At 39.6% G+C, this 26009-nt stretch overlaps 1 protein-coding gene across 4 annotated transcripts in view; it reads right to left on the bottom strand.

Moving 5' to 3' along the window:
* The window catches only part of LOC149162591 (endonuclease 4-like), a 326614-nt gene that overhangs the window by 247747 nt on the left and 52858 nt on the right, over positions 1-26009 (bottom strand). For 2 of the 4 annotated variants that reach the window (XR_016261938.1, XM_089437326.1), the window contains exons 3-5: positions 25750-25857; positions 25515-25570; positions 25243-25326 (exon numbers count right to left, since the gene is read on the bottom strand). Coding sequence is in view for 3 of the 4 variants with exons in the window: in XM_089437326.1 (XP_089293452.1) it covers positions 25243-25326; positions 25515-25570; positions 25750-25857 (248 nt within the window). In the remaining variant the exon portion in view is untranslated. The remainder of the gene's footprint in view (positions 1-25242; positions 25327-25514; positions 25571-25749; positions 25858-26009) is intronic. The other 2 variants (XM_089437328.1, XM_089437327.1) reach the window with 1 other exon arrangement.

Below are 26009 nucleotides of genomic sequence, written 5' to 3'. Positions count from 1 at the left end.
GGCTGTTTGTACCTGCTGATTTTTTATTTCTGCATTTTCCAGCATTCTGTAAAATTTCCAGAATTTGTGTTTTCAGCAAAATTTATTTTTCAATTGTTGAATGTATGGATATGAGAAAGGGCATTTAACTATTTTGGAGAAATAAGGTGAAACTGAAAACCGGGGTGGGAAATGAGAAATTTTTACACAATGTGAGTTTGACTCGCCTAGATTCAAGTCTACTCGTTTGGTGGCCAATCCGAGTCGGAATCTTGAGCACTCGTGAGTGATCGCTAACTCCTGTAACACTGATTATTAGTTGGTGGTAGGTGAAATGAAAAGTCTTGAGGTAGACCAATAATCCCTTATGAAACGTGAAGCAAATAGCCACTTCCTTGTACATATGCACCTTTCAAATAATGAAATAAATAGCAAGCATTGTTTCTCAACCTGGCACTTCTCATACCAAGCCAAGTGTTGAGGATAGGTATGAATTGCAGCCTTCCCTTCAACTATGCTCAAGAGATCCACCTTTTAAATTACCATCTGCAAGCTACATATCTAAGGCATGAACATGGAAGTTCCCTCTAGTCAGTCACACTCTCTCAGAGTTGACATCAAGTTCGCCATTCTAGTAATCCCCTTGAATACAACTTAAATCAGAACAAATCAGCCAAACCAATGACTAATCACAGGTTCAAATCGCCCTTCTTGAGCATTTAAAAAAAATACTTATTCCAATCACAGGAATTTTCTAGGCATCACACCCACTAACCTATCACAAGTCCTAGTGCATCTCACAGGCATGGATTCGCACCAATCACTAAAGCTTTCTGAGTATCACACCTGATGAAATCCTCTGTTCTTGCCTCCCTTCCACTGTTTCACAGATAGCTAAAATTATCCATGCACTTCGATGGAAATTCCAGTGACACAACTCTAATACCATGTTAAAAATTTACCTCATGATGGCAACTCTACTACACTCAGAAATTAACCCCTCAAAGGATTCTGAAAACTTCTGAAATGCCTAACAAAACTTCATATCTGCATAAACCAAATCATTATATGGAGATTCAAGTGTGTGGATGCTGCATACTAATAGGTTAGATCATTATAGAAGCAAATAACTAATAAACCCAAGGAAAGATAACTCGAAAATCAAATCTGAATCCTAAATCAGCTCAAGTCCAGCACAAACATTAAGTAGAATATAAATCAGATCTGAATTTCAGATTAGCATGCTAAAACAGCTCAGCACCAGCCAGCCATAAATAGACATCAGATCTGGAAATATCATATCAGCTTACTCACTATGCATCAGCAATCACATATCTTTCTATCACAGCAAAAAAGAAGGTTATATAAACCAAAATCAGTTTCTCCCAAGTTTATAATGCAAAACCAACCAGCTGAAATACCCTTTTACACTACCCTAGTTATCACATCACACTACTGTTCATTCTAGTTCTCATACACAGAAGTAATGTGTAATATTCCTAGATGGAAATTAACAGCAAATACCAAAGCAATGTACTAGGAACAACACGATAAATAAAATCACAGCCACAATCACTACAAAAAAGACACCAACAAAATACTCTGAGCCATTTAATTAATAAATTGGAACAAGGTACATAAAATGGGCTGGAATAGTAGAACCTGGGCTTGCTAAGCAAGCAATGCAAAACCCATAAGAGATATCTCTAACCCAAATAAGGAATGGCCTGGAACAAGTAATATGCACTACCCAGTAAGTAATATGTTGTTGCTGCTAGCTGAAAATTTAGCTCTGAAAATTTAGCCCCAGACACCTCTCCCAAAACCCATAAAAACCCAGATATGGTTTGGGCTGAATCCAAGTGATGAGGAAGCCCTCCTAATGGTGCGAATGGCTCTCGAGTCTCTAGTTGGTCGTGCGCACTTACTGGAAATACTGCTGCTTGAGCACCCCCAAATCCACCACTAATGAATTCTCCAAGGCCTCTATGGGATTAGCTATGGAAAACCACCAAATCCCCAGCTCCCCAACTCGCACTATACAATGCCTGCACAGCCTATCCCAAAAATGCCTGCATACTACCTAAGAATGATGAAATTGGCCCTTTGAATCAGCTCCAACTCTCCCCAGCAAAACACACCCAAGTCCTCACTTCTCCGACAATGGAATTTCCCTGCAAAACTGACCCATGAACTCCCTCCACAATTGTGCATTGGGTGTTTCACTCCACTTTTGTGCCCCTGGAACATGCACTGCTCAATCTGGCCCAATAACTGCGGGATTAGCTCTGTGGAAACATTGTGATGGACTCCTCAAACTACCAGCTAGGGAGACACTCAAAGTGTTGGAAAATCAAGAAACTTGTATATTATGTTTGACTTTCCTTACTTGATAATTACTTGTGATGTTAGTTGGCCTGTTATTACTTCTTTATTTGTTGTTCATCAAGCAATTACCAAAACAACGAAGATCACAAATAAACAAAGTACACAAAATATAGGCTCCAAGCCATGTAAAAACCCCTCCAAGGGGAAAACCCAGAAAAAATACTTCTTTTCTTATAGAATCTATTCAAAAGGAGACTTCCCAAACCCAAGACCAAAGCCAAAAATTCCTCCCAAGCACCAAGCCATCCCAACAACAAGATCTCTTTCAAACGAACCAAGTACTTCCAAAGTCTGTGAAAATTAAAGCGGGCACCTCAGAGTTCCGGCCTTGCAACAAGGTCTGCAATTTCGGCCCCTGCAACTCGCACAAAATCCTTAAGCCTTAGACAACTTTGCACGTGTCGACAGAAAAGAGAGTTTTCCTATGTTGCCAGGAAACGTGGGTGCGGGGACGGGGACGGGGACGGGAACGGGGACGGGGACGGCATTTTTGGAAACAGGGTGCGTGGGTTCGTCGGGTAATATAATAATATTAAATTTTAATAATTATATTTTATAAATTATAAATTTATAATTAATAATATATATGAAATTTCAATTTGTATATTTTTTCAACTTTAAACAAGAAAACTTTAATGATAATCATTTAAACATGCACATCATTGAACATTCAACATTGACATTGAAATTTCAAAATTTATCACCAAAAAACTGTTCTTTTGAATCTTTTCCGTGTAACCATGACACTGTGACAGCTATGTGAGAGAGCTCAAGGCTACTACTAAAACTGAAAATTCAAAATACATACTAGGATAAATGCTAGACTCAGCTATTTTGGTGAAACTTGGGACAGATTTTGTCACACACAGGCTTTAAAATAACTATGCAGCTTAGGTTCATTTGCAAGGATGCCTATCAATGAATCAGGCTGTGGTCGTACAGACCCTTCCTCCTACACAGCCAAGGAGTGTTAGCATTTCTGCCTCCTGCTCTAAGTTCAAGACAGCTTCTCTCCTTATTGAAATTGCTCATTCTGGCTGGAGCTTGAGCTTGTAACTTTGCTTTGAATGTTTAGTCTCTCCCATATAAAAACACAATTTTTTCATAGGAGATTCTTCTCAACCTGATAGTGGTCTAGAATTTTCTTGATGTCTAATCATCCACCTGCCCCATGCATGGTGTGCTCTGTGGTAAAGCAATCCCAAAAACAGTGGCAGCCTTACCCTTCCACAAAACACGCTTATCAGTCTTTGTTTCCCAAAAAAATGCACAACAGCCATCTGATGGCTTGAGGGATAGTTTGTCTTTGAGTGCGAAGCTCTGCCTGAATATTAATTATCTGAACATAAAACATCTTCGCAGCTTTTAGAGATTACTTGGTGTACAAGTCTGTAGATACCATATATGATTTAGGCATATTTTCCTAGTTTTAATCTTAACATGATGTTATTAGAATGTTGTGAGAAATTGGCAGATTTTGATACTTAAATTAGCCATTGTCCAAAATAGCCTTTCGCCATTTAACAGCATCAGCTGATTACAGCTTATGGTTGGTCTCAATCCTACTTTCTATTTGATTGAAAATGTCTGAACCTGTATGTGTGCATTTACAGTTTATAATTTGATGGTTATTTGGCTCAGGAATGAATGTTTCATTCCAAATTGATTTACAAGAATTCTTAAAAAACAAGACTTTTAAAAAACTTTAAAAACCGGGTGTGGGTACCCGTGCAACACAGGTTTTGATGGTAAGAACCGTGGAAGAATGTTTCATTCCAAATTGATTTACAAGAATTGATTTAGGGTTTTTTAGGTTTTGTTATAAGTTTTACCTTTGTTATAAGTTATTTTTTAAATTTGAATAAAAAAAAATTATTTGAAAATTAAATTTTTAATATAGTTTTTTTTATGAAGAACCCAAAGAACCCGAAGAACCCAACCCGAAGAACCCGAAGAACCCAAGCACCCGAAGAACCCGTTAAAGGAAAAGAACCCAATTTTTTTTTTTGAAGAACCCGGTTCTTCATGGAAGAACCCGATTCTTCTGGGTTCGTCTGGGAAGAACCCGTACCCAAATCCAGTACTTGGGTGCGGGAACCCGGGACGAGTTCGAGAACCCCACCCCCGGGTGCAGGTACCCGTGCAACACAGATATATATATATATATATATTTTTATTTTCATAACAAAATTTAGAACTATGTTAAAATTTAAACTAAAAATAAACAAAGTAAAATCTAAAAAAAATCAAATCAAATTAAATTCTAAAATCTAAACAATGAAATGCATTTTTTATATTTTTTTTTTTATGAAGTTATATGCAACTAATGAAACTATTTAAAAAGAGCTTTTAAGATCTAAAAAAAATGATAAACGTGACCACAATAAAACAAATTAGAATCCAATTAAAATCTAATTAAAACGAAGCCTAAATTAAAATCTAACCTACGCCAAACATTTAAATCTAACGCCTACGCAAAACATTAAAATCCAACGAGAGTGCTGATACGGTGAGACTCAGCACGCAAAAAACGAAAGCGATAGAGAGAACGAGGGTTTTGCGTGATGGCTGAATGCGTAAACCAGTGAAACGTAACTTGGAATCCTGCGTGGGCCGGTGAGGGAGGAAGCCAGCAGTTTTGGGCGGCTTGGATATAGTCAGCGAGGAAAAGAGCGGATGAAACAAAAGCCTGGGATCCGAGAAACAAATGTACTGTAACCAGTCCACCGTTTGACAAGTCAATGAATGCTGAAGACCAAGGCTGAGAAAAAAAAAATTTAATGCAGGCAAAACACGGTGCGATACAGTAACATGTGCAATATGGCGACAGGAAAATACACAACTCGTTGTATGCGAAGATGGTGGCAGCGGGAGATCAGTGCGTACCTGAAAAAAACGTTTTGGGCTTACCTGATGATACGTTTAACGCGTGAAGCTGTAAATACCTTGTCGGCGGCACTTTCGGATCAGTTCTTTGATGTGCAGTCGAACTGAGCGTGATTTTCCCACTGATCTGAACAATCTTGAGCCGGATAGTGACGTAACTTCCTCCTTGCAACCACGTGAGCAGAATGTTGATATACAGTTCGATGGTAATGCTGTACAATGGATAGCAGCGTTGGATGGTGTTTAAAAAACGTGACCAGCCTCAGATGTAAACGATGAGAGCATGCCCATAAATCTTCGGCCAGAGATAGCTGATGGCGGCCAGAAAAAAAAATCGATTTTGGAAAAAGACTTCTTTGAGTCCCCCTCTGATCAGCCTTGAAAAATTTCTAGATTTGATGTACCTGTAATCTGCAAAGAGGGGAGAGAAACAGCAACATAATATACACGTAAAACAAAATTTGAAACCCTAGATTAGCTTAATAAATGTACAGACTTGGCCCCTTAACAGCCAGATTTAGCAAATAATAACAGGAATACTTCAGGTATCAAACAAGATTCAGAAATCTCTCATATAAATCAAAAAAGCAACTTTAAAATGATTAACCCAGGGCAAAATCAGCTGGGCTCCGCAAAGAAAAGCCTGTGGGAGTCGGCTGGTTCAGCCTAGAACTTCCCCAAACGCCCACCAATGTCCTTCACCTAAAAATTTCCTGCACATCTCAAGCAACCATCAATAAAGAGAGCAAGAATGCTGCTAGATCTCAGGAAATAATGGAGATACCTGCCATTATTTCAGAAACCCTAACAACACTCAAACCCTAGCAAGTGAACAAGATACCTGTGCTCACAATACTCTGAAAACAAGCTATTATTAATGGCTGAAAACTGAAATATGCAGAAAAATAAACATCTCACAGCAATTCCAGAGAGTAACACCAGCAAGATTTGGACCCCAAAGTCTTCTTTTATTAACCAGAAATCAGATTACAAGAGAGCTTTTTCAGTACAAGACTCAAAGATCGAATAAAACCTCTGAAATGACCCCCTAAGACCCTATATAAAGGAAATGATCCCATCGGCTAGTTTGAGCGATCCATGTTGAAGTGATCTCGACCGTCGATGAGGATCAAGACATCTCTTAATCTCATCCGTCGATTTTATTAAAAAATGATATTTTGCATGCATTCACAAAAAATATTATTATTTTATTATTTAGGGTTTTTGCTTTATTTTATGAACTTTTTATTATTTTTTATTTATTTCATTTTTTAATTTTTTAATTTTTTAATTTTTTATTTATTTTATTATTTTAGTATTTTATTTATTTTCTTAAATGGATCATTCGAACTAAGCCGTTGGAAACATCACCTAGGACCTAGGACTTAGGACTCATGAGGGGACTAAAACATTTTTCAACCCTCAAGACACATTACATCATGACTTTTACAATTTACATCTTAAGGGGACAAACCCACTTTAACATAGACCCTCATAAACCACCCAGTTCTGCGACACAACTATAATCTAGCAGATTAACACGCTAGGATTCTCCTAAAGTTCTAATAACAAAATGCATCCCGGCTTTGGGGTCAGGTTGAAGGAAAACTCTGCCGATCGTAGATCGGTGAGACGAAAAACCTCCCGGGACGTAGATTATCATTAGAAAGTTAGGTCCACCTAGGCAATTTTACATACATGACTCTGATCTGCTTAGATTATTTACAATTCATACATGCAGACTGGGTTTACAATTAAAATGATCAAGCTGTTGATGACTGTAGGCTGGCACGGACACGTCGTTCAGGTGCTACCCCTTTCTGCCAAGAGAAAGGGGGTGTACTGCATGGGTAGTTGACCGGTAGTGGTCAACATCTGGCTCTACTTGGGGACACGTTGCTGCACTGTAGGAATGTGAGAATCCAGAATCTGCATCCATACAACACACAAATAAAAATAAGTAGCGTCCATTCCAAAATCATCATATACATTAAGCACAGGAAAGATAAAAGCTCTTCATTTATTGACTAACTAATAACATGAAAAGTAAATCTAATCCTAAAAACAGAAATGAAATGCTGAAAAGACAAGGAGTAGGGATAGAAATACAATACAAAAGATGCCCCATGGCATCAGATATCATCTCTGAAGAACAGCTTGAGCATTTGGCCGTTCGCTGGTAGATCAAGTGGTTCACCATCCAATCTGCTCAAGTAGAATGAGTTTGGCCCAGCTATATCTCTAATGATGTATGGTCCCAGCCACAAGCTATCAAACTTCTTATGCTTTCCCGGTTTTTCATTTTTGCGATCCCAAAGTAAAACCATATCTCCAACCTGCAAAGATCTAGATCGAGAGCATTTATCAAAGCTTTTCTTAATATTAGATTGATTTTTACATATAGTCTCAAAAGCTGTCCGACGAGCCTCATCTAACTCCACAATCTGATCTATCCTATTCTGAACCATATCTTTACTAGTGGAAAAATTTTGGAGAAGTTGATAAGCTGGCAATTTTAGGTGCACAGGTAAGGTAACATCCAAGCCATAAACTAATTCAAAAGGAGATTTACCAGTAGACTTCTTCTTAGTAATCCTGTCTGCCCACAAAGCATACTTGATTTTGCTGTCCCAAGACTTCTTGTTATCTCCTACTATCTTCTTGATAATGGTTATGAGATTTTTATTACTTGATTCAGCCAAACCATTACCCTGAGGATAGTAATTCGACGAATGAGATAAGACAATGCCATACTTGAAACAAAAAGATGTAAACTTTGAAGAACTAAAAGCCTTGGCATTGTCCGTAGTGATCTTAGCAGAGGGACACCAAATCTAGTAATGATGTTATTTTCAATGAAATCCATAATAACCTTTTCAGTGGCGTTCTTAGCAGGAATGGCTTCGACCCATTTAGTGAAATAATCTGTAGCAGTCAAAATCGATGAGTAGCCATTGCTAGAATTTTCATGGAACTTCCCTATGAAGTCCAGACCCCAATGCTGAAAAGGTGCCTCTACAATAACAGGTTGTAGAGGAAGGGCAGCAAGCTTCTGCTTCCCAGTGAACAGTTGACAGGCTTGACACGTTCTAACATACTTGTGCACATCAGAAAAAATCGAAGGCCAATAATAGCCAGCTCTCAGGATCTTGTGGGCGGTAGTTCTGGCGGCATAATGACCACCACAAAATCCTGAATGAAACTTGGAAATTAATCTTTTGGACTCAACATCGTCAACACACCTAAGCACTATGCCCTCAGGATTTCTCCAACCAAGGCCATCCTTCATAAGGCAATACTTAGTGGCCTTTAGTCTAAGAGCCCTTCTCTTATGAGCGACTAAATGGTTAGGACATGCAAGATTTGTCAAGTAGTAAACTATGTCCTTATACCATTCATGCTCAGCTAATCTTCTCAATTCTGGTGAAGATAGATCGTCAAGGCAGAACAAACCAAGAGTCTTTTCATTACTTTCAGTTAACATTTGAGCTAAACCTTGGCCTTTGATCAGCTTGGTGAGTCTAATTTCTAAATCATACTCCTGTATCTTGGTAACCCACCTAGCTCGAGTCCCTAAGCAATCAGTTTGAGTTAATATGTCCTTAACAGCAGAATGTGGGACGAAAGCAATGATCTTAGAATAACCCACATAAGTTTTAAAATGCTTAGGAGACTTGACCAAGGCATAAGCCTGCTTTTCCATGGTATTGTACTTCAACTCAGAGTTTTGAAGTGCTCTACTCATGAAAGCAATAGGCTGCTCATGACCATCTTTATTCTTTTGAAGCAAGACACCGGCAATGGTATCTTCAGAAGCGAAAGAAAAAATCATGAAATCCTTGGAGTAATCAGGACTAACTAGGACAGGAGCTTTTGCGATAGCAGACTTGATCTCTTGGAAAGCCTTTTTGCCCTCTTCTTGCCAGACAAATTTTGCATCTTTCTTCAGAAGACTTTGAATGGGCTTAGCTATTTCTGCATAATTTGGGATGAATCTTCTAATAAAATTTATCTTTCCAAGGAAAGACTGAAGGGATTTAAGATTATGCGGGAGAGGAATCTTTTGAATCGCTTCAACTCGTTCGGGATCGATCTTGATTCCTTCCTTAGAAATGATATGACCGAGTAATTTCCCTTCAGTTACCCCAAAAACAGATTTAGCCGGATTCAAAGAAATTCCATATTCTCTACATCTATCGAAAACTTTCCTAAGATGATCTATATGACTGATACCATCTTTAGAGAAAACGGTAAGATCGTCTTGGTAAATTTCGATAATTTTCCCGATCAACCCTTTGAAGGCATAATCCATGGCCCTCTGGAATGTAGCCCCAGCGTTTGTCAACCCAAATGGCATTCTAATGTATTCAAAAGTGCCCCATGGTGTTGTGAATGTGGTCTTGTGTCGATCTTCCTTTTTAACCCAAACTTGATTGTACCCAGAAAAGCCATCTAGCAATGACATCATTCCAGACCCAGTTACCCTTTGCAACAAAGTTTCCATGTTTGGCAAAGGGTAATTATCCTTTTTGCATGCTAGATTAAGGTTTCTAAAATCGACACAAAGTCTTATTGTACCATTCTTCTTCCTGACAATCACCAAATTCGAACACCATGTCGAATGCCTAGTTTGAGCGATGATTCCTGCTGCAAGCATCTTCGCAAGTTCTTTCTGGACCAGGGGGGCTAACTTAGGATTAATCTGCCTAAGTTTCTGCCGAAAGGGTTTAGCATTTTCGTCTTTTAAGGGAATAGTATGCTCCATAATATCTTCCCTATAGCCCTTCAACTCATCATAGGAAAAAGCTAAAACATCTCGATATTCGCGAAGTAAATCAGTTAACTTTTTCCTTTCCTCCAAACTAGTACCTTTACCGATTTTAACCATTTTCGGATTTTCAGGAGTACCAATGTTAACTTCAAGGTACTCGCCTGGGTCCAACTTGTTTTCTTCTCTCAGCTTCGTGGCATCATGCCGATCGAAATGTTGCTCTAAGGCAACCACATTTCTGGGAGTAGGATTTATGATATGTCTATGATCTAAAGAACAATCCTCGCCAGAAACTATCCGGAAATCCTCAAACTCATCCAAACTATTGAGAAAACGAACGACTTGTTTTTCATCATTAAAAACTTGCCAATGCTCTGAGTTGTCTGGAACAGATGGTCTGAATATTACTTCCATTTTAATTTTATCGTTAATTAACTCGTCAGACAACTGGAAAGTGGTAGCAGCTACGGCAAGTTCATCTGCCAAACTATTTAGCTCTCTAGGAATTGCTTCAAGGTTAAGGGCATCGAAGTGCTCCATAGTATCCCACACAGCATTTCGATAGTTTCTTAATCTCTGATTTCTACATGTGAATTTGTTTTTAAGCTGCATGATAACCAGATCGGAATCCCCCTTGATGCTAAGTAATTTAATCCTCAAAGCTTTGGCCAATTCAAGTCCCAACAATATGGCTTCATACTCAGCGACATTGTTGGTTGCTTCAAATTCTAAACGATAGGCAAACTTGAATATGTGACCAAGGGGAGATTTAAGCACTACTCCGGCACCTTTACCATGACTAGAGGACGCACCATCAAAGTACATATACCAGACTTCATCCTTAAGATCTTTAATCTCATCACCGGGAGGAATTATGAAATTGGACATGATAGAGTAGTTCCCGATGTCAGATTGTTCTCTAATTATTTTGTTATGAGGCTTCTTAGGATCTTCAACATGAAATTTCCTCTCAGGCTCTCTATTTAGTCTAACGAAACCACCACCGCTAGGAGAAGGAATCATAGCATATGACCAATTCATCTGAATGCTTCCCCCTAGATCAGAGGCCCACTTTCTAGATAACAGTATACCCCAAGCATCAAGTACATCAACGACAACAATATCCATAACAACCATGATGTCTGGGTAAACCGAAAGATGAACTTGCAAATCCTTGATTAAACCATGTACTTCGATTTTCTTAGAATCCATGGCACATATATTATAGTAGGGTCTGGAAACTCTTAAGGTAAGCTGTTCCATAACCCTTTTAGTCATAACACAAGCAGATGCACCTGAATCCAACATGCAGTTATTCAATTTATACCCATTGACTAATAAGGTGATAAAGAAGGGTTGATGATCTTTGTTATCAGCATCTACGCTTTGCAGATAAATAGGAGCATCATGATAGTCAACCTCACGAATCTTCTGTTGAGAAGCGTTGACTTGAGGACCCTGAATTGCTTTTAGTAACTTGTCTCTTTGGGAAGGGATCTTAGCGATCTCAGATACAGGAACCCAGATTTTAGCATTATTAAACCAACTTCCCAAATCGACATCTATTCCAGAGTTTATACCAGGATTTAAAGTTCGAGGGGGAATTTGATTCCCGCTCTGATCTTTATCCCTTCTCTGGTATGTTAAACCCTTATCTCTAGCAATTTCTAAAATTTTCTCAGGAGAGGGTTTCTCACCATATAACCTAGCCAAAATGTCATCTTCGTTTTCAAGGTTATTTATACTAAAAGCAGATGAAGGATTCATAACATCATAGCTCCTTTCCTTAACCTCTATCCAATCATTCATAAGCAAAGGAAATTTGCTCCCTACTACGTTTATTTGCTCACCTGTCCCAAACATTCCATTATCCAAGAGTCTTCTGATGATGGGACAAGAGGACTCTTCGTGAAAAGCATCGCAAGCACGACAGTAAGGAGGAGCATTATCAACCAGATTAGTAAGCGGATTAGGAGGCCTCTGCTCACTAGATTGACCCTTTCTTTGCCAATTACTATTTCTGTTATTATTATTTCGAGGTTGAAAATTTTGCGATTGCGCTCTTTCCATTTGAATTAACCTATTCTGCAAAGTGTTTATCTCCTTATTATGATTAATTTCCATAGTTTCAATTTTTTGAAGCAACTTGAGAACAAGTTCACTTTCAGGTTCTTGGACTGCTTTTCCCTTAGGTTCCTTTAGTTTTGTAGCAGCCCTATCAAAACCTGGGATTTCAGACTTCCCAGAAGCTGCCTTGTCCTTTTCAAGTTCTACAGCTAAGGCTTGGCAATCTCGATAATCAGTAAGTTTAGCACGCCTTAACTCATAAGATGGTTCAGGACCAAAGGCATCAATGTAAAAATCTTGGAGAGTTTTATCTGTAGGTTTATAGTCTTGAGGTAATTCTCTAATAATACCATTAAACCTTCTATTAAATTCTTCAACAGTTTCATCCTCTCTCTTTTTCATCAGAGTAAGAGCTCTTACAAGATGTCTTCCCTCTCTCTTATCTCCATATTTTTCTCTAAATGAATTAATGATTGATTGTAAAGAGTCAAATGAATTTGGAGGTTTTTCTGTAAACCAGTCATAAGCATCACCTCCTAGAGTCAAGATAAAAAGAGTCATCCTGACATCTTCATGATCAAAATCAGGAGATCTAGCATACTTAGCCATCCATATGTTGAAATCTCGCAAATGGGAATTAACAGTAATGGCATTATCTCCTTGAAAGTTAGGCAATTTGTCTATCCCAACAGATGGAATATCATTGGGGTATCCAGGAATGTTAGAAAAATCACAAGGGGCATACAGACTCATGGTGCTGCGCCTAACTTGACCTTTAAAGAGCAAATGAATATCGGAGAGGGCTTCTTGTCCAAGATTTCCAAGAAGTGTACGAGAAGCGAGTTTGTGTGATCGCACCTTATAAACCTTTTCAGGATCAGGAGTAGGATTGCACAGACTGCTTGGATGTCTTCTAGTGTACACTCTTGCAGATAATATAGGAAGTGGAGTCACCACCTGAACAAGAAATTGAACACAGAAAAGCTTGAAATGAAAGAACCAAGGACAGAAAAACTCTATCCCCGGCAACGGCGCCAAAAAATGTTATCGCGCGGATTGACACGACAACCCTCAGACCGGGGGTTCTCACTCTGATCCCCGGTCTCTCCGTTTAAGCCTGTCTCCCATGGCTAAGGGGGGTAGACCCTGTGAGATGGTGAAGGCCAACTGCCAAACAGTTGGGCTGGGAGACGAGATGCACTAAAATGATCTTATTAATTTGATAGACCAGTGCCTTATGAGATTGGTGCTTAAATGATTACTTGGTAGACGATATAAGAACATGAAACATAAACAGCAATCATTTATCATCAAATAATGAGAACAATGCTTTAAATATCCAGTAAAACCACAAAGTTCCTCAAATAACGATATCCAGCAACTAAAAGAAATAAATTGCTTTAAACACAAAATCATTAAACAGATATCAATTTCGTGTCTTGACTCTGAAAATTTTAAATCTCAGCATAACATGATAATCAACTGAAGCTGGCAAAAATAATTTTCCAAATTTTTTTTTTTTTTTTTTATATATATTTTTCAAAATCTAAAAATAAAAACTAGAAATTATCCTAAATAAAATAAAAATAAAACTAAATCTAAATTAATTTAAATAAATCCCTTTTTTATTTTTATATATATATATATATATATTTTTTTTATTTTCATACCAAAATTTAGAACTATGTTAAAATTTAAACTAAAAATAAACAAATTAAAATCTAAACAAAATAAAATCAAATTAAATTCTAAAATCTAAACAATGAAATGCATTTTTTATATTTTTTTTTTTATGAAGTTATATGCAACTAATGAAACTATTTAAAAAGAGCTTTTAAGATCTAAAAAAAATGATAAACGTGACCACAATAAAACAAATTAGAATCCAATTAAAATCTAATTAAAACGAAGCCTAAATTAAAATCTAACCTACGCCAAACATTTAAATCTAACGCCTACGCAAAACATTAAAATCCAACGAGAGTGCTGATACGGTGAGACTCAGAATGCAAAAAAACGAAAGCGATAGAGAGAACGAGGGTTTTGCGTGATGGCTGAATGCGTAAACCAGTGAAACGTAACTTGGAATCCTGCGTGGGCCAGTGAGGGAGGAAGTCAGCAGTTTTGGGCGGCTTGGATATAGTCAGCGAGGAAAAGAGCGGATGAAACAAAAGCCTGGGATCCGAGAAACAAATGTACTGTAACCAGTCCACCGTTTGACAAGTCAATGAATGCTGAAGACCAAGGCTGAGAAAAAAAAAATTTAATGCAGGCAAAACACGGTGCGATACAGTAACATGTGCAATATGGCGACAGGAAAATACACAACTCGTTGTATGCGAAGATGGTGGCAGCGGGAGATCAGTGCGTACCTGAAAAAAACGTTTTGGGCTTACCTGATGATACGTTTAACGCGTGAAGCTGTAAATACCTTGTCGGCGACACTTTCGGATCAGTTCTTTGATGTGCAGTCGAACTGAGCGTGATTTTCCCACTGATCTGAACAATCCTGAGCCGAATAGTGACGTAACTTCCTCCTTGCAACCACGTGAGCAGAATGCTGATATACAGTTCGATGGTAATGTTGTACAATGGATAGCAGCGTTGGATGGTGTTTAAAAAACGTGACCAGCCTCAGATGTAAACGATGAGAGCATGCCCATAAATCTTCGGCCAGAGATAGCTAATGGCGACCAGAAAAAAAAATCGATTTTGGAAAAAGACTTCTTTCAGTCCCCCTCTGATCAGCCTTGAAAAATTTCTAGATTTGATGTACCTGTAATCTGCAAAGAGGGGAGAGAAACAGCAACATAATATACGCGTAAAACAAAATTTGAAACCCTAGATTAGCTTAATAAATGTACAGACTTGGCCCCTTAACAGCCAGATTTAGAAAATAATAACAAGAATACTTCAGGTATCAAACAAGATTCAGAAATCTCTCATGTAAATCAAAAAAGCAACTTTAAAATGATTAACCCAGGGCAAAATCAGCTGGGCTCCGCAAAGAAAAGCCTGTGGGAGTCGGCTGGTTCAGCCTAGAACTTCCCCAAACGCCCACCAATGTCCTTCACCTAAAGATTTCCTGCACATCTCAAGCAACCATCAATAAAGAGAGCAAGAATGCTGCTAGATCTCAGGAAATAATGGAGATACCTGCCATTATTTCAGAAACCCTAACAACACTCAAACCCTAGCAAGTGAACAAGATACCTGTGCTCACAATACTCTGAAAACAAGCTATTATTAATGGCTGAAAACTGAAATATGCAGAAAAATAAACATCTCACAGCAATTCCAGAGAGTAACACCAGCAAGATTTGGACCCCAAAGTCTTCTTTTATTAACCAGAAATCAGATTACAAGAGAGCTTTTTCAGTACAGACTCACAGATCGAATAAAACCTCTGAAATGACCCCCTAAGACCCTATATAAAGGAAATGATCCCAACGGCTAGTTTGAGTGATCCATGTTGAAGTGATCTCGACCGTCGATGAGGATCAAGACATCTCTTAATCTCATCCGTCGATTTTATTAAAAAATGATATTTTGCATGCATTCACAAAAAATATTATTATTTTATTATTTAGGGTTTTTGCTTTATTTTATGAACTTTTTATTATTTTTTATTTATTTCATTTTTTAATTTTTTTAATTTTTTATTTATTTTATTATTTTAGTATTTTATTTATTTTCTTAAATGGATCATTCGAACTAAGCCGTTGGAAACATCACCTAGGACCTAGGACTTAGGACTCATGAGGGGACTAAAACATTTTTCAACCCTCAAGACACATTACATCATGACTTTTACAATTTACATCTTAAGGGGACAAACCCACTTTAACATAGACCCTCATAAACCACCCAGTTCTGCGACACAACTATAATCTAGCAGATTAACACGCTAGGATTCTCCTAAAGTTCTAATAACAAAATGCATCTCGGCTTTGGGGTCAGGTTGAAGGAAAACTCTGCCGATCGTAGATCGGTGAGACGAAAAACCTCCCGGGACGTAGATTATCATTAGAAAGTTAGGTCCACCTAGGCAATTTTACATACATGACTCTGATCTGCTTAGATTATTTACAATTCAAACATGCAGACTGGGTTTACAATTTAAATGATCAAGCTGTTGATGACTGTAGGCTGGCACGGACACGTCGTTCAGGTGCTACCCCTTTCTGCCAAGAGAAAGGGGGTGTACTGCATGGGTAGTTGACCGGTAGTGGTCAACAGGTTCCAAATATTGCAATAGTATTTATGATAGAAGAGTCCAATCAAAGATGCAAGGAAGGACTACAGGAGACAGCTCAGATGTCTCTCTCTCTAAACTAGGAATGAACAGTGGCATAAGAGAATGACAGTTCAGATGAAGGTAGATGATAGGGTGCAATTGTTGATTTGAGGTAGCATCAGATGTGCTCTAGCCACGAAATTTGGTGGAGAGGTTGGGGCAAATGAGATCTCCAATACCCAGAAAGGGTTTGGGCAGATTCTAAACAGATCAGGAGATATTAAAATAATTAATATTTTTAGTTTAAACTTAGGGAAAATAAAATATTAATGTGTATTAATATGAATATGTGTTAAAATTGTCCAAAAGACATGGATCAAGCCAGATCTAATCTTAGCCGTTGATTACGGACTTAATCTCGGCCGTTGAGATGTCAACAGAAAAAGTATAAGAGGAGGCTTCAGGGACACTTGGAGAACACACTAAGGGAGACCAGTCAGTTCAATTTCTGGAGCAGAGTTTGCTGATTAATTGAACCAGTGGTCTGGAAAGCAGTCAAGAGGCAACAAGTACAAAACAGAGAGACGGGAGATCAGCACAGAAGAGGCAGATGCAAAGCCAAAGGAAGCCACACAGAGGCAGAAGAGACTATGCAAAGCCAGAAGGGCCCGCGTCATCCACGCAGAGGCTGCAGGAGTGACGCAGAAACCCAAAGAGGCTACGCAGAGCCTCAATAGGCTGACGCAGAGGGTTTCAGGCTGTAGCAGAGATTAGTATGGCCTACGCTGGGTTTAGGAAAGTGCTGGAAGTTTGTCTATCTGTGGGTAAGCCAGTTTTGCACCCTGTTGTACAAGAAAATCGTTGAATAATAAAATACTCCCTTGCTGCACCGGTTTTCCCACATTGGGTTTTTCCGGGGACATTAGTCCAAAATAACTGTATCAATGTGTGCATATTTTTGTTTCTGTATTACGATGTGATAATTGCGGCAGTATTTATTTTAATGTTTGTTGATGTAATTTCATGAATAAATTATGATGAAATAAGTAGGAAAGGTAAATCAGTTGCTCTAGTGATAGAATTTTCACATGGTATAAGAGGAAGTAATCAGAGACAGAAAGGGAAAATCAGTTATGGGTTGAGACCACGATACAAAGGCATCCACCTCAGGGGACTCACGCAGATTTTCAGAAGATTGCACAAGAGAGAGAGATTTCGATTTCTCTATGTTGGCTTCCAAGTTGGAAGAAGAAGTGGCGTGCATGACTAGTGCTACATCATCAGAAGTATGGTATATAGACAGTGGAGCCTCGTGGCATATGACGGGAATCAGGGAGTGTTTCTCAGAATATCGAGAAGAGAAGATGAACTTCCAGATCACCATGGGGAACAAGGCAAAGTTTACTCCAGTAGGAAAGGGTGCCATAGTTTTTCAGACAGAATCGGGAGAGCAGTTTCGTGCCACAAATGTGCTACATGCGCCAGGATTAGGGATGAACTTACTTTCCATGTCACAACTACAAAACAAGGGCTATGATGTCTACTTCATTAAGGAAAAGTATACGTCAAACACCCGAGCTGGAAAAAGAAAGTGCATATCAGGATCAAAAGTAATCAGTTGTACAAATTACAACTAGAATCTCCAATGGCACTAATAGGCAGTCATGGGGACCATAGTTTTTAAAACCGGAACCGGTGACCGGACCGGTCCACCTAATGAACCGGTTTACCGACCGGAACCGGTCTAACCGGGACTGGTTTGGTCTAAACGAACCGGTTTTAGAAAAATACATTAAATAATTATTTTTTAATGAAAAAAACTATTTTTAAGATTTAAAACCATGATTCCAAGCCAATAGAGACAAAATATGCAAAGATTGCTCATTGATATACCATGTAAAGCCTTAAAGGTGAATATATCAAAATGGCACCGAGTGCAATACATATCATCGACAAAATACATAAGCAATGAGGCTCTAAATGGCCACTAGAGTGCAAAAATAAAGCCTACAAACTATGGGGCCAGTGGCCTACTACAAGACTTCAGTCTAGACTCTACATATATGATAATAGCAATACTATAATAGTGATCAACATTATCACTTGAAGTTGAAACTTCTCATGAGTCTCAGTCATCATGATCAAATTCAGTTGGTTGAGTCTCGACTCCCAAACTGTGTAGCCACAAACTTCTCTATTGGTTCAGTGACTTGAGTCTCAAACTTCTGAAGGTATTCTGCCCTAATATGCCCTATTATTTCATTTGGTGCTCCACATGGCTTTACATGGCCTCCTATCCCAGCCAAGTGTTGCTTGAACCTGTTAATACCCCCTCCTTGAATGGATTTTTGGCAATATTTGCAGATCATTTTGCCATCAATCATATCACAATGAGCCCATGCAGTATCTTCGGCTTTTGGAGGCATGATGACTCCTTGGATGGTAGATCATAGAAGTGAGAAGTTTATAACACAAAAAAAAAAATCATGGACAGCAGACTCAAATGAGGAATTATCAAGTGCAAATCCTTACCTGGAAATGCAAACTAGCTCCCTTAGCCTCCTCTTGAAGATGGCAACTCCACTGACAACTACACACTATCTCCAAAATAGCTCCAACTCCAACTCCAAGATGACTACTTCAGCAAAAACTCCACACTCTCCAAGCTCACAAACAAACTCACAAACACTCACAAACACTCCAAATCAGTTGTGTGAGACAAATGAGAGTGAGAGGGGTCTCTTATAGCAAGTGTGAGGGTGTTTTTGGAGGGAAAATACCTTTCCCTCACCCCCAAAACCCCTAAACCACAAAACCACAGTGCTTTTTGTCATAATTCGGTGGGTTGTCCATAAACCGGCCGGTTTTGACCGGTTAGGGCCAGATTTCGGTCACATGAGGCATCTAACCCGGTTTTTAGGCCGGTTCGGACCGGCCAGGCCTCTAACCGGTCGGTTAGACCGGTTACCGGTTTTTGTGGCCAGTTTTTAAAACTATGATGGGGACAAAGACTTGAACGAACTATGGCACAGAAGGATGGATCACTTGCACCATGGAGCTCTGAGAATTCTCAAGAGCACTGTAACTAGAGTTCCGGATCTGAGTACGGAATGAGCTGATGTATGCAGGGGATGCGCTCTAGGAAAGTATGCCAAGGCGACATTTCCTAGGAGCAACCACAGGGCCAAGAGTGTACTAGGATTGATACACTCAGATATCTGCGGACCTATGTTCGTCAAAGCTCTCAGCGGTGCCGAGTATTTCCTTACTTTCATTGATGACCACTCGAGGAAAACTTGGATCTATTTTTTGAAAACCAAGGGTGAGGTTTTTAGTCGATTCAAGGAGTTCAAGGCTCTAGTGGAGAATCTGACAGGTAAGAAAATAAAAGTCTTGCGCTTAGATAATGGTGGAGAATATGTCGATAAGGACTTCACTGATTTTTGCGCTAAGGAGGGCATCAGAAGAGAGTGGACAGCTCCCTACAATCCGAAGCAGAATGGGGTGGCAGAAAGGAAAAACAGGACTATTGTAGAAGCAGCTAGGGCCATGCTGTATGATCAGGATATGCCAAAATTCCTGTGGGCAGAAGCATGCAACACAGTTGTCTACGTTCAGAACAGGACTCCTCATCGGGCATTGGGCAAGATTACTCCAGAGAAAGTCTTCACTGGGAAGACACCTAAAGTCAGTCATTTTAGGATATTTGGGAGTTTGGCATATTGTCGCATACCCGAAGAAAAGAGGAAGAAGCTAGATCAGACTACAGAAAAGGGGTATTTGGCAGGATATAGCGAGAACGCTAAGGCATACAGGATCTATCTTCCAGGGAGCAGGAAGGTAGTAGTACAACAAGATGTAAAGTTCAAGGAGGATAGAGCTTTCAGAAGATCTCGCAAAATGCCTTCCAAGGAGCAGTCGGAAGAGGATCCATTGGTCATGCCTCTTTAACCAACGGAAGTGAAGAATCCTTCCTCAGATCAGGAAGATTCTCGGGATGAGGAAGAGAAGAAAATAGAAGCACCTATTGGCAAAGGAAGAACCAGTAGGGAACTTCGTCAAATTCTGTGTGATGCAGGAAACTTCATCGGAGAGCCAAGGAACAATAAAAAGGAGCGAAAACATCCAGACAGGTATCAGGCATTAGTAGCTCAGGATGGAGAGCCTGCCAGCTTCAAGGAGGCAACTCAGCATCAGGTCTGGCTAGATGCGATGGTGGAGGAGTATAACTCCATAATGGTAAACGATGTCTGGGAGGTGGTGTCAAGGCCTCAAGACAAATCTGTGGTAGGTTCAAGATGGATCTACAAGATCAAATATGTTGCAGACGGCAGTATTGAAAAATACAAGGCCAGGTTTGTGGCTAAGGGGTATGCTCAAAAGGAAGGGATTGACTATGAGGAAACCTTCGCCCCGGTAGCTAGGTATACATCTATTAGGACCGTGATATCTCTTGCAGCCCAAATGGGATGGGAGATCTATCAGATGGATGTCAAGACGGCATTTCTGAACAGGATAATAGAAGAAGTATACATTGAACAACCAAAGGGCTTTGAAACTCATGAGAAGAAGTCTCATGTATGCAGACTGAAGAAAGTCTTGTATGGGCTGAAGTAGGCACCAAGAGCGTGGTATGGTCGAATAGATGGCTACCTGCAGAAGATGGGGTTTGTCAAGAGTGACGCAGATCCGAATCTCTACTATCTGGTCGTAGAGAGCGAGCCACTTATCTTAGTATTATATGTGGATGATCTCTTCCTAACAGGATCATCCAGACTCATTGAAGACTACAAGAAGAATCTAGCTACAGAGTTCGATATGAAGGATCTGGGACAAATGCACTATTTTCTAGGGTTGGAAGTTTGGTAGCAGAAAGGAGAAATCTTCCTTGGGCAAGGAAGGTATGCTACAGAAATTCTAAAAAGGTTCGGGATGGGAGACTGTAGACCAATGGATACGCCAATGATCACCAACTGGAAGAAGATTAATGCACCAGAAGACAAGGATGTCGATCCCGCCCTATACCGACATCTAATAAGGTCCCTGATGTATCTAGTCAATACCGCCAGATATTTGCTACGCTATCAACACCCTCTGTCAGTTCATGGTGGAACCAAAGAGGGCTCACTGGGCAGCAACCAAGCACGTTCTCAGGTATTTATAGGGAACAATTGATTATGGGCTCTTGTACAACAAGGGGAAGGATATCAGGTTGAGTGGATTTACTAATGCAGATTGGACAGGAAGTTCAGTGGATCAGAAAAGTACCTCTGGGTACTGTTTCAACATTGGATCAGGAATAACCTCCTAGTGCAGTAGGAAACAAAAGTTCGTGGCTCTGAGCTCGTCTGAGGCAGAATATATGGCAGCAAGCACAGCTTCGTGTGAGGCCATATGGCTTAGAAAACTGTTGGTAAACCTATTCAAAAGAAATATGGAGGCAACCAGGATCATGTGTGATAATCAGAGTTGCATCAAACTCTCTGAGAATCCAATATTTCATGATAGGTCAAAGCATATTGATATCCGATGTCACTTTGTCAGAGATTGTGTCCAACGTGGAGCTGTACAGTTGAGCTACACTCCTACAGGGGAACAAGTGGCAGATATCCTCACCAAGGCCCTTGGAAAGTCAAAATTTGACTACTTTAGGGAAAAGATGGGGATGGTAAAGAACCCCTTTCAGAAGTAGTGTGTTAGCAGCACGAATGAAGAGGGAGTTGCAGTGCAGATGCAGTGTTGGGAGAAAGGACCAACAACAGCACAGATGCAGAGGAAGTTGCAGTGCAGATGCAGTGTTGGGAGAAAGGACCAATAGCAGCACAGATGCAGAGGAAGGTGCAATGCGGATGCAGTGCTCGGAGAAAGGACCAGCAGCAGCACATATGCGGAGGGAGTTGTCGTACAGATGCAGCAGTGGCAGTGGCAGAACCATGGGCAGCAGTACAGGATGCAGCAGTGCAGAGGATGTTGGGCAAGGAGGCTTAGTATCAGCGCAGGTACCGATGCCGAATGATCAGAGTAATACTCAGTGAGGAGTATTGCTAGAGCACAGTCCTCGCTAAGAGGGAGTGTTGATTTGGGGTAGCATCGGATGTGCTCTAGCCACGAAATTTAGTGGAGAGGTTGGGGCACATGAGATCTCCGATACCCAGAAAGGGTTTGGGCAGATTCTAAACAGATCAGGAGATATTAAAATAATTAATATTTTTGATGGAGTCCCTAAGTCTAAACTTAGGGAAAATAAAATATAAACATGTATTAATATGAATATGTGTTAGAATGGTCTGAAAGGCATGGATCAAGCCAGATCTAATCTTAGTCGTTGATTAGGGACTTAATCTCGGTCGTTGAGATGTCAACAGAAAAAGTATAAAAGGAGGCTTGAGGGGCACTTGGAGAACACACTAAGGGAGACCAGTCAGTTCAATTTCTGGAGCGGGGTCTGCTGAGAAATTGAACCAATGGTCTGGAGAGCAATTAGGAGGCAACAAGTACGCAACAGAGAGACGGGAGATCAACGCAGAAGAGGCAGAAGAGACTGCGCGGAGCCGAAAGGGCCTGCGTCATCCATGCAAAGGCTGCAGGAGTGACGCCAGTGTTGGTCCGAAACGTCCCCCCCAGGATACAAACCAGGAACCACGACCCGTACGGATCCGTGGGGGATTCACCATCGAATCCGCGATTTAGAATTTCGAAACCACGGATCGAGCTGGCGAAGACGGTTCCTGGAAATTTGGAACCGTGCCAACCCGATCCGGGGTTCCAAATTTCTGAACCGCGGATCCGACGACGGATCCTCCCTAGATCCGTCGCGGATCGGGCACAGATCCCAAGCAGATCCGAAGGGAGACACGCGATTCCACAAGGTTTCATAGGGTTCTAAATATATTTTTTTTCTTTGACTGAAGTTGGGTTGTGGCTTCTTGGACACTCCCAAGGTGCTCCCTTGATGCTGCTTAGATGCTTCTTAGATGCTCCCTCATGGTAATGTTAAATTCTTAAAGTAAAAGTGGCATTCTCCTTTATTTTCATTTTCATCATTTTACTTAAATTTTTAACATTACCATGAAATGACTTAGGATGTTTGAGAATGGTTCCAACCTCATTGGACTTCATATAGAGAAAATAGAATTTCATATCCTATTCAAAATTCAGCAGACTTAACAGTTTTCAGGAATTCAGGATCAATGGGATTGTGGAATTTCATTAGATTATATCATGTATGAGGGTATGTGATTAGTATTTAATCAAGAGCACCAAGCCCTATATGTACCCTAGTGTTGGTGGTGTTAATTGTTGAACTCTTTTGTCACGCCCTTAGCAAAAAATAACCTTTCAATCAAGTCAAAATCATCGATCAAGCATGTTAAGCTATTTCTACCATATTTTAAGGCTTGGATTAGGTAGTTTGATCAAAACTAGGCAATGTTGACTAATATCCCTAGACAATCGAGGTAGAGGCAAAGGCTAGACAAGAGGAGGAGAATCTAGATTCTAGATGGTTGATGCATCTAAATGGTTGATGCTCGAATAATTAATCATTAATGTACAATGGATGCCATATCTATCTTGATTTATGTAAAAATATGCATGCCTCCATATCTTCTACAACTAATTTGGTATTTTGGATGTTTTTTTAATACAAATGCAAAAATAAAAATAAAAATAATTATATATATAGTATACGCTTCGCTTCCTAGATTTTTGGAAAATGACGTTTCCGCGTCCCCGCTTCCAAAAAACGTCCTCGTTTCGTCCCCGCTTCGTGCAACATTGAGTGACGCAGAAGCCCAGAGAGGTTGCGCGGAGCCTCAGTAGGGTGACGCAGAGGGTTTCAGGCTGACGCAAAGGTTTTCAAGTTGTAGCAGAGGTCAGTAGGGGCTACGCTAGGTTTAGGAAAGTCCTGGAAGTTTGTCTATCTGTGGGTAAGCCAGTTTGGCACCTTGTTGTACAAGAAAATTGCTGAATAATAAAAGCCTCCCTTGCTGCACAAGCTTTCCCACATTGGGCTTTTTCGAAGACATTAGTCCAAAATAACTGTATCAATGTGTGCATATTTTTGTTTCTGTATTACGATGTGATAACTGCAGCAGTATTTATTTTAACGTTTGTTGAAGTAATTTCATGAATAACGTATTATGAAATAAGTAGGAAAAGTAAATCAGTTGTTGCAGTGACAGAATTTTCACAGCAATTCAAAGCTAGAGTTCAGTATAGTGCCATGATAACTTATGTGCTATGATTCAGTTCAGGTTTATAAGAAGATCGCGGTGTCATCACAATGCTAAGAAGGTAAAAGCAGCGGAAGAAGAATCGAGAAGACAGAGGCAGAAAAGGACTTGTGTCTTGGTCTTGGAGTGGCTAATAGGTCAAGGGACTTGGTCTTGGTATTCGTCAATTGGAATCTCTATAAGAAGAATTTGTGTGGGTTTTCTTCTCAAAGAGTGAGAGGTTTTGGCCCTGGCTCATAGCCTACGTGCTGTGTCTCTTGTCTATTTATGTTCATGCATTGGTCACTGTTTGATGAAGAAGAACACTAATGATCTAACATGAAGTAGATACTAATCTAAAGAAGTAAAAAGCATTCACAAGCAGTCACTAATGAAAGTGAAATCCCCTAATGCTAATGCCCTAGATTTCTCAACATGGAAGGACTACAGGAGACAAAAAATAAACATGATAGGAGAATAAACAAATTAAAGAGAAACCTATGTAGATTCAATACTTTATGTTACAGAAATAGATGAAATGACAATTGTTTTTCCTCTACGTAATTCCTCTACAATAGTGCAACTTTCATTTTTATTCCCATGGAAAAACATAAGATTTGGCCTGTTTTTAAGAAAATAAATGGACAGAAATTGGAGCAACTAAAATTTAAAAGGTAAAACAGCACACTTTTTGTACTTACGTGATGCAGATTAGCCTTTCGCCGATACCAGTGAACAATTATTGTGTTTCCACCTTCATCTCCAGTGAATCCCACATGCAAAGGCTGTAAATATGTGGTTTGTCAATAAGTAACCATATAATATTTCCTTGATAGAAAGTGAGAATCAAAATCCCATTGTGATATTTTGGCAATGACCTTATGGTCCTCAAGCATCGAAACATGGGAGCACAAAATATTTGAACTCTCGCAAACAAATATAATGTATGGAGTCTGGAAAATCAAGAGAAGACCTGATGGATATCTCCTATGAAATGAGACAGAAACAGTAATGCTTCTGTTAAATTATCTGCACAGTTAAGGAATGTCTGTAAGCTTCCAAACTGGCAAAGGAAGTTGCCTTTAGATACAAGAAAAATCTCACTTTTGTTACAACACGCAATTTAATGCATAACCAAGGAAACCTCATTGAGCTGCAGAAGATACAAGACTCAACTTGCCAGGATGACTCCAAGAAAAGAAACATACATTTCCCATTAGAGGATGAATCACCATATGTTGCAAGCTGGTCAGTATAATTGTTAATGGCTCCTGCAACACAGAAGTCTTTTTCTCCCTGCAGGTTATGACAGTCTCCTGTTCACAAACATCATAAGTAATCCTCGACATTGCAATGTTTGAAATATATTACCTTTTCTTGCATTCACATAATCATTGAAACTGTCTATAACTTGATGGAAAAGAGGTAAACTTATTTGTGGAAATTCATAAAATCTATGTCCAGGCTT

The sequence above is a fragment of the Pinus tabuliformis genome, chromosome 5_2, assembly GCF_031772625.1.
Source record: "Pinus tabuliformis cultivar Carrire ecotype Pingquan chromosome 5_2, CPIR1, whole genome shotgun sequence".
In the NCBI taxonomy this organism is placed as follows: Eukaryota; Viridiplantae; Streptophyta; class Pinopsida; order Pinales; family Pinaceae; genus Pinus; species Pinus tabuliformis.
The sequence above is the reverse complement of the archived record's forward strand: the minus strand, read 5'-3'. Positions and strand labels throughout refer to the sequence as shown.